This window comes from Terrapene carolina, unplaced genomic scaffold (genome assembly GCF_002925995.2).
Source record: "Terrapene carolina triunguis isolate 2854851 unplaced genomic scaffold, T_m_triunguis-2.0 Scaffold96, whole genome shotgun sequence".
Taxonomy (NCBI): Eukaryota; Metazoa; Chordata; order Testudines; family Emydidae; genus Terrapene; species Terrapene triunguis.
Window position 1 is genome coordinate 4,902,170 of NW_020664447.1, and position 15,773 is coordinate 4,917,942.

Below are 15,773 nucleotides of genomic sequence, written 5' to 3' on the forward strand. Positions count from 1 at the left end.
GACAAATCTGATTCATGATTATGCTGCTCTCTCTGGGCTAAACTGTCTCTATTAGTCATTATTTCACACTGCACGTGGGATATCTTTGTCACACACAATATCCGAGGATGGACCTTTTTTTGGAAAGGAAGCATAAAAACAAAGTTTCCTGCTTACCTTTATTCAGACCCCACCAATTTTGAGTATTATCCTAGTAGAAATACACAGAGAGCGCAATGGCAGGTACTTTGCCTTAGGCCTTGTCTACACTACCATGGTAAGTCAACCTAAGTTATGCTACTTCTGTTACAAGAATAACGTAAGTACCAGAGTTGACAGGAGAGCGCTCTGCCATCGACTTAGCGGGTCTTCACCAGACCCGCTAAATTGACACCACTGCATCAATCACAGCAGTGCCAATTGACCTGTTTGTTTTTCTCACTTTGAGTCATCAATGTTACAATTACATTAAGAAAAAAAACATGTTAGAAAGTTGTCTTGCCATGACATACTTATAATTCTATATATTTAAATGAATGAACATAATATAGAATCTCAATTAGGAACAGAAGATTTGCCATCGTGGATCAGTCTAAAGGTCCATCTAGTTCAGTATCCTGTCTAACAGTGCCAGATGCTTAAGAGGAAGGTGCAAAAATTCTTCAGTAGACTGACATGGGATAATCTGCCCCCGCCACAAAAAGTCTCATTCTAATCATTAATATTTAGAGACTAGCTTAAGCCCTTAAGCATGAGCTTTAATACCCCTTCCAAAATTTGTTAGCATTAATTATAACAACTCTGGATATACTTGTTATTCATTTCAATGTCTAATTCCTTTTAGCGCTTGCTAAGTTCTTGGCCTGAACAACATCATGTGGCAATTTCCTTTTGTCACCTTTTAATTTCATTTTCAAAATTAAGAAAACCGTATGTAAATCTTCAGATGAAATGAAGATAAATACACTATTTTAAGAACACAAGCAGAGCTACCAATTAAATGGATCACTTGAAATATAAATCTCATGGGGCTTTGTCTATCATAACACTAATGCCTCCATACTCATTTTATTCTTGCAATATTCCCAGTATTCTTGCTTTTATTTCTCATTTTCTTCCTTTCTTTTTCATTTTCCCTCTCAACTTTTCTTTCTGCTCTTTTTTCAGCCATCTCCCTTCTTTTACCCACCTCAGGGAAGAAATGTTTATCATTAATCACTACAGTTACAATATATCAAACTAACTGGAAACCCCTGAAGATCATGGGAGTATGCTCAATTGGCATTAAATACTCAAATCTGCTTTTATGTGGTTCAGGTTTAGATGTTCAGAAATGCTAAAAATCTTGAGTGACAAGGTGGATGAAACAGTATCTTTTGCTGGACCAACTTCTGTGGGTGAAAGAGACACGCTATTGAGCTACAGAGGGCTCTTCTTCAGGTCTGGGAAAGGTATTGAGAGTGTCATAGCTAGATACAAGGTGGAACAGATTGTTTAGCATAAATAATTAACATATGTTTTAAGGGACCACACAAAGTGAAGTGGCCAGTTAACCCCTCTGCAGTCATTCATAGGTCAAAAAGGGATGTTAGTGGGTTACAGATTGTTGCAATGTGCCATACATCCAGTGTCTTTATTAAAACCATTATTTTTAGTGTCTAGCAAAGTTATGAATTTAAGCTCCCAGGCTTGTCTTTTGAAGGTGTGCAGGTTTCATTTGAGGACAAGGACTGAGAGGTCAGATACATTGTTTGAAAAATGTTCACCCACAAGTGACATGCTGTTTGTCTTTGATTGTTTTTCTGCGAGAGTTGATTTGGGAGCATAGTGTCAGATGTGTTAGTTTAACAAATTTCTGAATCTGAATCCATCAAAAAGAAATTAGGTACCAATGTATAGCAGTGATGGATTGGAATAATATAGGAAAAATCCCTATAGAAATAGATAGGCGCATATATAGTATTTCAGACAATGAATTCTCATTTGAATGTTAGCTAGTAGGCAGATATCTAAAATATTAAGCCACCTTAGGAACTTCCAGTTCTGTGCATACTTGCTTATTCTGTCCCCTCTATTTCCATAATGCAGACTGCTAAACTCTCATAGCTTTTGTAACAATACAGATGCGTAAGACATAATTTTCAAAAATGTAATTTTCTCCATAATAAAATTGTGGAAGACCAAGTTTATAAAGGAAAAAGCTTTTCAGATTTCTTTATAAAAAGGAGAAGAAAAAGACAAAATTATAGTGAGATTACAATGCTTTTATTGGCCTGCACAGATTTAAAAGTGGTCGAATACATTAATTCTGGATATGAAATAATAAACTGACAGATCACAAAAGCTATATTTACAAATATGCACTCTATATGTCGTTTCATACATTTTTTCCATGTTAAGAATTTTTCAGTGAATTGCGCAAAGGATGGATATTTTTATAGATCAACAGATTTGCTGTTCGTCATGAATTTTACAGCATCCTAATTTCTGCCTAACTGCCAATAAGTAGTTTACCAAATTTAAAGGGCAATAAAAATAAACTGTTGTTCAAATCCTCGCTGAGATGTAGGTGTAGAGAATGAAATAATTTCTCAACTGGAGCTAAAGTAACTGTAGAAATTACTATAATGCAATTTACTTCTGTGGGAAAACAATTATTAATCTAAAATACACCTCTACCCTGATCTAACGCGACCCGATATAACACGAATTCTGATATAACGCGGTAAAGCAGTGCTCGGGGGGGGGGTGGCGGGGGCTGTGCACTCCGGCGGATCAAAGCAAGTTCGATATAACGTGGTTTCACCTATAACCCGGTAAGATTTTTTGGCTCCCGAGGACAGCGTTATATCGAGGTAGAGGTGTATTTGCAGTATGAGAGAACAAAGGTGAATGACATAGTTGCTATTATTTTGTGTTTTAACAGTTGATTTCTGCATACTTGGATATGGAACAGGTGCCAGAACTGGCTTAGGTGATCACTGTTAGCATTTATTTCTCCAACTACAGTACAATCTGCAAAATTCAAATTAGTGGTGAGCTACTGGGGTCAAAAGTCCCTGATAAAATGTAGCTCAGACAATCAGAAATGAGAGAATTGTGTGCCCTGGAAATCTACTGTAATAGAAGGTAATTGGGATTATTTAACTGATTACAAATAAACACAAAAAAGATGTCACTAGTCATTGCAGGTTAGTTAACCCCATTAAAAGGCTAAGTATATTGAGTTATCATTTATCAGCTTTTGTCCCCATTGTAGTCAATGGATTTGAAAGGGATCAGACCCTAAACTTGTATAAAAGGTTGTAATATTGGTTAACAATGATGCAATTTTCACATAAGCAACCCAGAAATGTAAATCAGGGTGTGAGTGTTTAGCACCATTAGATTCCTTTGAAATTCCTACCCTAAATGGTAATACATATATAATGAATACCTAAATTGGCTAAGTAAACATACAGATGTTTCTGATACTGTAACTAAAATAAAGACTAGAATAAAGACTCTTGAAGTTCCAGAATTTACTCAGTTCTCTTCAGAATACTCTTTTGTAGATTTCCAGTTTTATAATAACTTTTAGTTTTGTAATCTCAATGCAAATAAATATTAATTTGATTTAAAGAAATAATCAAAAAAATTCTTAAATATCCTATAGAATATCTAGTAATCGCTAAGAAGCTGTTGTTGCAAACACATGAACAGCTGAGTAACTTCATGGGAGTAGTCATACTGAGTTCATTGTAACTACTAATGTAAACAAAGTATTTCACATATGTAACTCTTTGCAGGATTGGACCCTAAAATTGATAGAGAATTTTATTTAAATTCTGGAGCATCATTTGTTCAGTATACAGTTGAGCTATATTTATCAAAATACCAAATAGATATAGCTGAAGTATAAAATAAGGGGAGCTTCCTGTAATGACATCATTTTAACTCACCCCATCTTCTTAGAAGCAATGAGACTATCTGCCAGATGTTTCTATTGTGAAACATGATTTAGCATTAATAATTTAGCTGACACCTGGAGATACTGGCATAAACAATGACTTTTTAAAAGATGATGCAGTTCTAATTTAGGAATCACTGTTTCATATGTTTTCTTTGTAACTTTAGTTCAATAACTGACAAATTTATGCACATTGGCTCTAAAGTTTTATTGCACTCAAGATGTTAAAACTGAAACGAATGGTTAAAAAAGAGATTTAAAGAGAGACCAAATGTTTCTCCTCAGTGTTTATTTATGGGATATTTGAATATCAGATTGTAATATATTAAATTTTAGGATCAAATTCTTGTCTGATTATAATATATAATAATAATGTATCTAGCTGCACACAAACTAACATAGGGCACTACTCATAGAAACACCATAGTACAAATATTTAGGATCAGATTCTTCAAGACAAATTTCTATGTAAGCATACACATTAATTTGGATGACTTTCAAAAATCATACCCTTGAAATCTGTAGCAATATTGTTAGAATTTGTTAAGACAACAACATATCATAATGGGCTAAAAGACTATCTTCAGAAAGTTTTATGAACTACTCCTAGATAATTTATTCATAGTTATGATTCTATATCAAATACTTAGCTTACAACCTTTTGCTAAGCAGAGGCTAAGAGGTGTATAATATACACTGCACAGACTAAACACTAAGGTAAAAGGCAAGAAATACAGCTTATTGTGTAAAGTGTGTCTGTTCAAAATATTAATAATTTGTATCACTTACTAAACAAAAAATAGGTAAGAAAAATACACAGTACCACATATGGGAAGCTGCTACTGTATTTTAAAAATACCCTCATTAATTTTAAAGATCGTCTTTAGGTGCCACCGAACTCCTCGTTGTTTTTATATAGAAAAAACTATCTAAATGATACTCACTAGCCAAAGCAAAAACAAATAGATAATTTACTCTTATTTTTTAAAGGACACTATACAAATATTAATTCTGGTAAATGAATGGCTTATCCTAGAAAAAATAAATAGTTGATTTTACAGAGAGAAATGTAGCTTGGAGTATAATAGAAACACTTAAATTGGCCAAAAAAGATGAGAGAAAAGGTGGGTGACGTAATATCTTTTAGTGGAACAACTTCTGTTGATGAGAGAAATAAGCTTTAGAGCTGAAGAAGAGCTCGGTGTAAGCTTGAAAGCTTGTCTCTCACCAACAGAAGTTGAAGATATTACCTCACCCACCTTGTCTCTAATATGCTGGGTCAACACGGCTACATCAACTTTGCATTCGAAAAAGATGGGCAGAATAGGAAACTTTATCAATGCTTACCTGAAAATTTCCTTTTTTTTGAATAATAAGGTCCACAGATGTGTACTTCATCCTGCTTGCAGCTTGGGCAGAACCAGACCTCTCAGTCACTGGCAACAGGAGAACATGAAGTTCCCTCCTGTTGAGACAACTTCCCTGGCCAGGATAATTCAAATCTAATTTCTTAAATTACAGATGGTGTTACATATACTTGGAGGAAAAACATCTATTTCTCCTACTGTACAGCAGTCTACCTAATGATTACAAACTTAAATCCTTGGATATCAATTTCCATCTCTATTCTGGATGATCTGGTTTTCTGCAGGGTGAGACGGATCTGTGGACCTTTTACCGGAAGAAAGGAAATTTTCAGGTAAGCATGGATAAATTTTCCTATTCTTTGTGCTAAGGTCCAGAGATCCCTTACACTGGGATTTTCATAGCAGTCTCTCTCCAAGGTGGGAAACAGGATAATTAAATATGGAAATTCAAAACAAGGCACATTATAATTATATAAATAAATATAAAAGGAACAGGAGTGTAGTAAGATGAGGCCCTGAAACAAACTCTTGTGTCAGAGGCCCGATCTGAGGCCTGAAGCCTGAAGCAAAGTACTTCCAGGCATTGCTAAGCAAAAGCTGGGCTGTGAGCCAGAGGCAGGCCCCACTCACAGAAGTTGGCGAGAAGAGGGTTGCTAGAAGCAGGTGCATCCACATATAAGTGCTAATAAGAGGAACTTGTGCCAAGATGACATCAGAACACTCCACAGATATAATAAGGAACAGGCAGGTGCATCTTAAAGACAGGGTCAAAAGGACAGCATGATGGACAAATCTGTTTGAAACAACATGATCAAAAGGGGAGACAGCACCCTAATGAGCCAAGGGGCTGTACCTCAATACCTCAGTAGGGATGAGTAATCTGTCCTGTAACTGTATAAAAGTAGGTCCCAGAGTGCACATCTTTGTCCGGCCTAGGGGGCAGAGGAAAGTCCCGCCACTGACTGAGCCGGTCCATTGCCAGGGGGCACAAATTCGTAGTATGTCTTGTAGAGTCTACAGGAAACTATTGCTGTGCTTCATTTGACAATAAACCTGGCTCGGGTTCCTTCGTACTTTACTAGAGTCTGTGGTCTTTGGGGGGGTCTCTCGGGGTCTGCTGTGTCAGCTATCTGCGCAGAGCTGGGGCAGCACACACAGGGAACACGCATGCAGCCGACTGTTATCATCATCGAACAAGAGCAGAGCACCACACCGGTAGCTACTGACAACAAGGAGTACTTGTGGCACCTTAGAGACTAACAAATTTCCGGATACAGGCTAACACGGCTGCTCCTCTGAAATAAATACACACACACTCTTAATAATAGCCAGTGTTTCTGGCCCTGCCTGTAATATACATCTTCCTCTGGGCATTAAGGTGTGGAGAATACATCTGCCAAAAGAAAGGAAATGGCACTGGCTAAGATTGGATGACCAATATGCAGAATTTGGTGAGCAAATTACCATCTAGCAGATCTTAGTACTGGAGTCCTGACTGCTCTTACCTGAGATTATTAGTGCTCCTAAATACTGCTTAACCAAAAGAGGAATATTTCTTGGATTTCCTTAGGGAATTAATGCTATCACAGTTGGGAGGAGTATGTGTCTGAATTAAAAGTACAATAGTGGGTCATTTGAGAAGGCTCCCAACTTCAAATTTAAAAACCTCATCTGATTGTAGATCGTAGCCACTGGGAAGCCTACTCTAATGGATAGGACACATAACAATGCCTCCTGTGGAGGTTCAAACTGGGTAATGCAGCAAGGGGCAAAATGAGATTCCAAGGTATTCTATGACTTGCAGGGTTGGAGTAAGGTTGATGCCCTAATGAAGCATTTGAGATGTTTACAAAACTTCATTTTCTTGAATATGCTGAGAACGTTGTACTACAGAGACTTGACTTTTTTACGTCGACACTCAAATACATCCACAATAAAGCACTCCTGGTGGGAAGCAGGGCTGGCTTCCGGCACCAGCAGAGGAAGCACGTTCCTGGGGCGACACATGCTAAGGGGCGGCATTCCGTCCATTCTTGGGGTGGCACAGTCTGAGCGGCTTTTTTTTTTTTTTTTTTTTTTGCTTTGGCAGTCCGAGCGGCTTTTTTTGTTGTTGCTCGGGGTGGCAAAAATGGTAGAGCCGGCCCAGGTGGGAAGGAAGGCTACTTACCTTATGGTACCTGGAGTTCTTTGAGATGCATGGTCCCTACGGGTTTTAATTGTGGATGGGGATGTGCACCATGCATCTGAGAATGGAAAATATTTCAATAGCAGTGTTCGTTGATCCATGCTTATACCTCCTTGTACTCTGAACTGAGAGTATGAGGGATGGTGTGAACCAACCGCTGCTCCGGTTCCTTTCTACTGTGAATCAAGTGAGAAACCGAGCAGAGGGGAAGGAGGGTGGGTCATGCAATATCCACAGGGGCCACACACCTCGAGGAACTACAGTTACTATAAGGTAAGTAACTTTCCTTCTTCAAGATCTGGTCCCTTTAGGTATTCACTGCTGATGACTCCCCAGCAGTGCATGCTGAGGAGGAGGGGAGTAGGAAGTGTTCTGCACCACTGATTGTAGGATCACTGAACCAAAGGAAGCATCCTCGGCAGAAACTTGAAGCAGGGCATAATGTTTAGTAAAAGTGAGAATGGTGCCCTAGTTGCTGCTCTGCAGATCTCCAAGAGGAGAATAACTTGTAGGGATGCTACCGAGGCAGCTTGGGATCTAGTTGAATGAACCCTGACCCTCTGAGGAGGAGGCGCCTCTATAAACACATAGCATAGGAGGATGTAGCTGGAAATCCATTTAGAGAATGTTTGAGAAGAGACTGCTTACCCCTTTATTCTCTTGATTATGGAGATGAACAATCTTGGAGACTTCCGAAAGGGTTTTGTCCTGTGTAAGTAGAAGTCTAGAGCTCTTTGTACATCTAGGAAGTGGAAGTTCCTGTTTTCCCTGTTATCATGAGACTTGGGATAGAAGACAGACAAGTGAACAGTTCGGTTCAGGTGAAATTCAGAAGGTATGTTTGTGAGAAACTTGGTATGAAATCTCAGGATATTTTATCCTTGTGAAACACTGTATAAGGAGGGTCTGCCATAAAGGCCCTGAGCTCCCCCTCTCCTCCAGCAAAGGTGATTGCCATTAGCAAGGCCCCTCTCATAGACAGGTGTAGGAGGTAGCAAGAGGTCAAGGGTTCAAATTCAGGTTCACGAGTGCAGTTAGCACCAGGTTGAGGTCACAAGATTGGACCTCTTGTGAGCAGGATCTCTCTAAATTCATTGTCCATCCAAAAAGCAGGAGATGGAGGGATCTCCAGTTGGGATGGATGGTCCTGCCTCTATTCTGAGACAATAGGTCTAGAAACATTTGTAGGTATTTGTATAGGCAAGAGGCCATCCCATAGGTCAGTGGTGAACCACAACTGCCTTGGCCGCCATGATACTATCATAATTACAGTTCCCTTGTCCTGCTTGATCTTCCTGAGGACACAAAGTAGTAGGGTGATGGGAGGGAAGGCAGAAATCAATGGGTCCAACCACTGTACCAGGAAAACATCCCCTCTTGAATTGTGCCCCTGGACAACTCAAGAGCAGTAGGCTGGGCACTCCTTGTTTCCTTGTTGTAAAATATACTGCATCACCAAAGAGCGGAGCTTCCACTTGTGATCCTTGTGAAAATGCCTCCTGAGGCTGTCCACCAGGGAGCATATTACTTCTAAAAGGTGCACTGTTGAGAGGATAATTTGATGCTGAATGCATCAGTTTCAGAACTTGATTGCTTCCCTGCAGAATGGGCTGGACTTTGCTTCCCCTTGTTTGTTTATGTAGGTTCACAATTCCAAGGCCAAAAGGGACATTGTGATAATCTAGTCCAGTAGGTCTCAACCCAGGATACACGTATTCCTGGGGGGTATGCAGAGGTCTTCCAGGAGGTACATCAGCTCATCTAGATATTTGCCTAGTTTTGCAACACGCTACATAAAAAGCACTAGCGAAGTCAGTACAAACTAAAATTTCATACAATGACTTGTTTATTCTGCTCTCTATACTATACACTGAAATGTAAGTACAATATTTATATGACAATTGATTTTTATAATTATATGGGAAAAATTAGAAAGTAAGCAATTTTTCAGTAACTGTGTTGTGACACTTTTTTTATGTCTGATTTTGTAAGCAAGTAGTTTTTAAGTGTGGTGTAACTTGGAGGTATGCAAGACAAATCAGACTCCTGAAATGGGTACACTAGTCTGCAGAGGCTGAAAGCCACTGATCTAGTCTGACCTCCTGTATAACCCAGGCCTTAGAATTTTCCCAAAATAATTCCTAGATCAGATCTTTTAGAAAAACATCCAGTCTTGATTTAAAAATTGCCAGTGATGGAGAATCTACTATGACCTTTGGTAAATTGTTCAAATGGTTAATTATTATTTCCAGGCTGACTTTGGCTAGCTTTAACTTGCAGCCATTGGATTGTGTCATATCTTTCTGTGCTAGACTGAAGATCCATTATCAAATATTTATTCTCCAAGTAGGTACTTGAAGACTGTAATCAAGTCATCCCTTAGCCTATTCTTTGTTAAGCTAAATAGATCGAGCGCCTTGAGTCTATCACTATAAGGCATGCTTTCTAATCCTTTAATCATTCTCATGGCTCTTCTCTGAACTCTCTCCAATTTATCAACATCCTTCTTCAATTGTGGACACTAGAACTGGACACAGGATTCCAGCAGCAGTGGCACCAGTGCCAAATACAGAGGTAAAATAACCTCTCTACTCCTAGTCAAAATTCCCATTTATGCATCCAAGAATTGTACTAGCCCTTTTGGCTACAGCATTGCACTGGGAGCTCATATTCAGCTGATTATCTAGGATAGAGTTGGCCATCCTGTAAATATGGCCTAAATTCTTGTTCCTACGTGTATACATTTACATATTAAAACATGTTGTTTGCTTGTGCCCAACTTACCAAGCAACCCAGATCGCTCTGTATCAGTGACCTATCCTCTTTATTTTTTTAATCATTCCCCCAATTTTTGTGTCATGTGAATATTTTATCAGTGATTTTTCTGTTTTCTTACAGGTCATTGATAAAAATGTTACATAGCACAGGGACGAAACAACTCATCCCTACAGGCCCCCACTAAAAACACACCCAATTCAATGATGATTCCCCATTTACAATTACACTTCAAGATCTATCGGTTAGCCAATTTTTATTCCATTTAATGTGCGCCATGTTAATTTTATCTTTTTCTAGGTTTTTAATCAAAATGTCATGCAGTACCAAGTCAAATGTCTTAAGGAAGTCTAAATATATTACATCAATGCTATTACCTTTATCAACCAACTTGTAATCTCATCAAAAGAGATGTGTTAGTTTGACAGGATTCATTTTCTGATAAACCCATGTTGATTGGCATTAATTATATTACCCTTCTTTAATTCTTTATCAGTTGAATCCTGTATCAGTTGCTCCTGCTCCTGTTTGGGAGGTGATCTTTGTTGAAAGCAGTGCTGGGGTCCTCATAGTCTGGGGCCCAAAAGTACAGATCACAGGAGCCCCAGTATGGCCAGTGGGCGGGATCATAACCATGAGGCGGCAAGGAGGGGGGTACCATTGGTCTCTAGCCCAACAATGTGGGTCATGAGGACTTGGAGGCATCCGGGAGGCTTTGGAAGTCCTCTCTGGGATCAAGTCCTGTTTCTGAACCATTGGAGTAGGGGTTGTTTGGCTCTATTGGTGGAACTGATGGTACAATGTGTCTTAAGACCGTATGGACAGAGGCAGGAATGGGCGAATAGGGTACCGATGGTGTTGGAGCACTTATGGCATGACTGGTGCTCAGGATTGGCAAATGATGTGCTGATGGTGCAAGGATAGAATTGTGTCAGAAAAATTGGTGATCGGAGATATGTGTAAATCGCCAGATCCTTGAAAAGGGTATATCAAGGTCTAATGGGAGGAGAGCTGGCAGGAGCCTTGGGTATGGATGGATCCATCAGTGTGAGTTTGGATGCAGCAGTATTTGTACTGTGCAGTACCATCAATGCAGACAGTGAAAGTTCCCTTGTGTGATGCAGGGGTCAGTCCTGCCCTGTCAGAGATGGCTTCGGAATGATGGTAGCTCCCAGTTCTGTTGATGCCGATCCCATGCTGCCTGTGAGCTCCGGGTTGAACCCACCTTGTGGCACAGAGTCTCACTTGGTGGTAAGAGACGAGGAGAAGCAGGCTTTTTCTTAGAGGACGTATGGAGTGGTTTGTCCTTCTTTTAATGAGGGTGTTCATCTTTACCCTCCTCATGCCTCCATTTAGTGGAGTCCTTGACTCTGCTGGAGGATTCCTAGCTAGAGAGCGCTGGTGCTGGCAGGACACTACCAGGAGGCTCATGTCGGTGAGATGGGGATCAGGAGGGGGCAGGATCAGATTGGGGCTTCAAGGACATCTCCATTAAATATCTGCACTCTTGAGACTGCCTAGTACAAGGGGAAATGAGCAACAGATATCACTTTTTGAAGGAACGTGCGATTCCCCAAGGCAAAACAGGCAGCTCTAGCAATGGTCACTAGTCAGAAAGAACCAGGGACAGGACAGACAGGGCTTGAAGCTTGAAACCTTGGGCATACCAAATGGTGGGAGAACAAAGGGAGGGAACCCCCCAAATCCCAAACTATCTAACTAGACTTAACTAAGCTACCTATCTAAGAAAAACAATTTACAAAACTATTTTCAGAGCCAAAGTTTGAGCAGTAACATTGGAAAGGCTATGCACAGAGAAGGGTTCTGTCCTGGACTGGGAGTGGTGGAAAGGAACTGGAAAAGCCATCGGTCCATGCCACCCCTTCTGAGTCCCTCAAGGAAGAAACTAGCCTGGGGCCCAATGGTGGGCTCCCCAGAAATTCTACCCCAACCTACTACATGGGATTCACATGGGCCAGATAGTTCTGTTTCCCCACTGGATGTATTGGCTCGATATATGAGTAGGCATCCTGAAAGGGAAGGTCTGTTACAGAGGGGCAGCATGACCAGAAGGCTGGGCCCAAAAGCCTCTTACAGAAGTAGTTCTCAACCAGGGGTCCGGGGACCCCTGGAGGGGCCACGAGCAGGTTTTAGGGGAGGCGCCAAGTGACTTTACAGAGTTATATGGTGGCAAAGATGGACATCAGGGTACTATGTCCAGGACAGTCCAAGTGTGTGTCCGGACAGGTTTCCAGACCCTCCCTGTATTCAAAGTCAGCCCCACCATTTTGGGGCCATCTCAAGAGAGTGTCAATGTGTCTGACGCTGTCCTGACCGGGGTATCCAACAGTGCCACAATGGAGCCAAAGCACCAAGCCTCCCAGAGACAACTGTCCCAGGGCTTTGCGGGAGGCTCACAGGCTCCTGCTCTTCATCCCCACCCCTGTAAAGAGCAGGAACAAAAGACAGGCTGCTGATTTTGCTTCCCCAGCAGCAGCAACCCTGGGATGGTCACAAGCTGCTTCCTTCCTCTTGCTCTCTCTTGGCGGGGGGGAGAGAGAAGGAAGGAATCACAGCCAGGAGGCCCCAGGGCAAGAACCTGCAAAGCCCCTGCTATTGCTCCATCCCCGGGATCCCTTGCCAGCAGCAGCCCTGCCTGAAAAGGCAGGGAGAGGGACAGCCCCGGGGTGGGGCGGAGGACGCTTTCCCCCCAGCCCAGCTGACGCCCCCAGGCTCCCTCACGCACTTGCCTTGAGCTGGGACTTGGAGACCTTGCCACTCCGGTCCAGGTCCAGGGCGGTGAAGGCGTGCCAGATGGTCTTGAGCAGCTCCTCTTTCAGCCCCCCCATGGCCAGCCTGCCCCTAGGCCGCTGCGCCCCAGCCGCAGGCTCCACTAGTTCCAGCAGCGCTGCACTCCAGCTGCCCTGTCCCCTGCTGCAGCTCGCATCACCCCACCCCTCTCCGCCGCCGGCAGCCAACCAGGTGCGGGGCAGGTCTGCGCCCTCCGAGGCAGTAGGAAGTGACTGAACCCTGGGCAGCCGCGGGCTGAGGATCATGCGCGCCCCTCTCCACCTCTCACTGACCCCTCGCGTAAAGTAGCCCTGAGTTGGGCCAGCCCCTGCTCCCAGCACCCCTCCCCCGGCAGCGGGCTGGAACCGGCCCCCGAAAGGCGAAATCCCCCTTGGCCCTCCTCAACCTGCCCTCCGACCCCGAGCTGCCCTGCAGGGCCGCACGGCAGGCTCAGGCCCCATGCGTGGAGCCCAGGTGGGCAGCTTGGGCCTGTCGGTAATTATCACAGTGAAATGTGAGGCCCCGATCCTGGCAACGCTCCCAGCCGGGGCTGAGCGCAGGGGCACTGTACGGGGAGTGACGTTATCCCGGGGCAGAAGTGGTTGCAGGGTCAGGGCCTTGTTTTCTGTAATGTCTTTCAAATGAAACATGTAGCCCCAAAATGCTTTACAGCAGTGGTTCTCAACCAGGGGGGCCGTGAGCAGGTTTCGGGTGTCCGTCAAGCAGGGCCAGCATCAGACTCATTGGCGCCCCAGGCAGAAAGCCAAAGGCCCACTGCATGGGGCTGAAACCTAAGGCTCTGAGCCCCACAACCTGGGGCTGAAGCCGAAGCCTGAGCAGCTTAGCTTCATGGGGCTCCCTGTGGCATGGGGCCACATGCAATTGCCCTGTTCGCTACCCCCTAATGCCGACCTGGCTTTTATACGGAGAAAATCAGTTGTGGTGACACAGGTGGGCCATGGAGGTTTTATTGCATGTTGGGGGGGCAGGGAGGGAGGGGAATTCAGGAAGAAAAAGGTTGAGAATCCCTGCGTTACAGAACTTGCTGGCATTGGCTGCATCTGGGCTGTAATGAGGGAGGAGGGGATGCCTGCCTCGGAGCCAAGTTCTTTTCCAATCCTGCCTGCCTTCTTGTCTCCTTTGCTGCTGGATGGAGAAGGGGGCTGAGGTAACCTTGTTTGACTTGAGCTGCCTCTTGTCTAGCAGATCAGCTTCTTTAATCTTTCTTGCATTCTCTCCTGCTTGGAGAAGGGGGTAGATGACCCCACCCAGATGGGGCTGAGAGAGAGAAAATGGGTCCTGCCCACAGAACTGGTTGAGCTCCCCAGTGAGACACTTGCTAAGGGGCAGCAGGAGACACAGACCCTTCCTTTTGTCTCTGGCTTTTCTCAACCTAGCTTGCTCCCTGAAGCCTGTAGCAGCCCCAGCTGCTGCAAACGTCTCAGAATGGGAAGCAGAGCTAAGAAGACAATCTCCCTAAAATCAAAAACTGCCCTGGGACACAGCTGGGAATGAAACAGGCACATTACTGAGCTGAAATTTAGACTAAACATTTTAAACAAAAACTGGAATTTCCCTCAGAAAAGCTCTGCAGCAGGATGGGCTGGCTGAGCTGCTGGCCACCTGAGGCAGAAAAAAGGGAGGGAACTTCAGGCGCTGGGGCATTCCCCTGCTGTCAATGACTGACAGGTCTAGTTCTGCCCCAAAGATGCAAGCTGGCTGAAGTATAATTGTAACAGATCTGTGGACCTTAGCATGAAGCAGAAATGAAGTCACAGACTGAAGTTTTATTGAAGAGTTCTGAAACACCACCAACTCTATAACTATTGTATAAGCTTCTTCTGCTTCCAAAACCGATGGAGTGAAAAGTCTACCTGCAAAGAGAAGAGCTGGCTGCCACATACAGGACAGCTGACATTCTCTTTGTAGAAAATGAATGTACTGTCTGCACCAGCTCAGTAAAGCCTTCTTGTGATTTAAGCTCCTTCGTGTACTATGTGAAGCTTGCCTCTAACTCACAGAGCTTCTATTGGAAATCCCTCTGTAAATCACCTTACATGATACACAATACCAGCTACTACTACTTAGCAGGGACAGTGTACGTTCTATCATTCTACCAATAGCTTCACTATTTTCCCTTTCTTTCCTGCAAAAAGGGAAATCTTCTCTCATAAGAGTGAAAGGAAAGTCCCTATTTCTTTTTCAATGCATTATCTATTAATAGCTCTGCAATGATGGCCCAAAGCATCCATTTTCCAAACACTGAATAGACATAGATTTGTTATGCTTACCTGATGCACACAGTCCAGGAACTGTAAGAAAATGGGAGCAAATCCACTACCCTGACAACTGAGGGTCACATTACTACGCTGATTGAACTTATGACCAAAAGAGAGCCATTCTTTTTCCACTAACATTTGGAAGCCTTCAAGTGTCCTGTAGAATGGATCACTGAGTAATTGCACCAGAGACACCACCTAGATCACAAAACAGAGTGCACTGGCATTAATATTAGATATATCATATTTAAAACTGGAGTTCTGTTCAACAAACTGAAATGTTCTAAACTTGTTTTTATATACTGCAAGGCATCAAAAGCATTAAAATATATTTAGGGTTACCATACGTCCGGATTTTCCCGGACATGTCCGGCTTTTGGGGACTCAAATCCCCGTCCGGGGGGAAATCCCCAAAAGCCGAACATGTCCGGGAAAATCCGGGGCCAGGC

At 42.9% G+C, this 15,773-nt stretch overlaps 1 protein-coding gene across 1 annotated transcript in view; it reads right to left on the minus strand.

Annotated features, from left to right (window-relative positions):
• The window catches only part of SBF2 (SET binding factor 2), a 580,351-nt gene that overhangs the window by 24,546 nt on the left and 540,032 nt on the right, over positions 1-15,773 (minus strand). Inside the window, exon 33 of the mRNA XM_024196200.2 lies at positions 15,337-15,522. Coding sequence (XP_024051968.1) covers positions 15,337-15,522 — 186 coding nt within the window. The remainder of the gene's footprint in view (positions 1-15,336; positions 15,523-15,773) is intronic.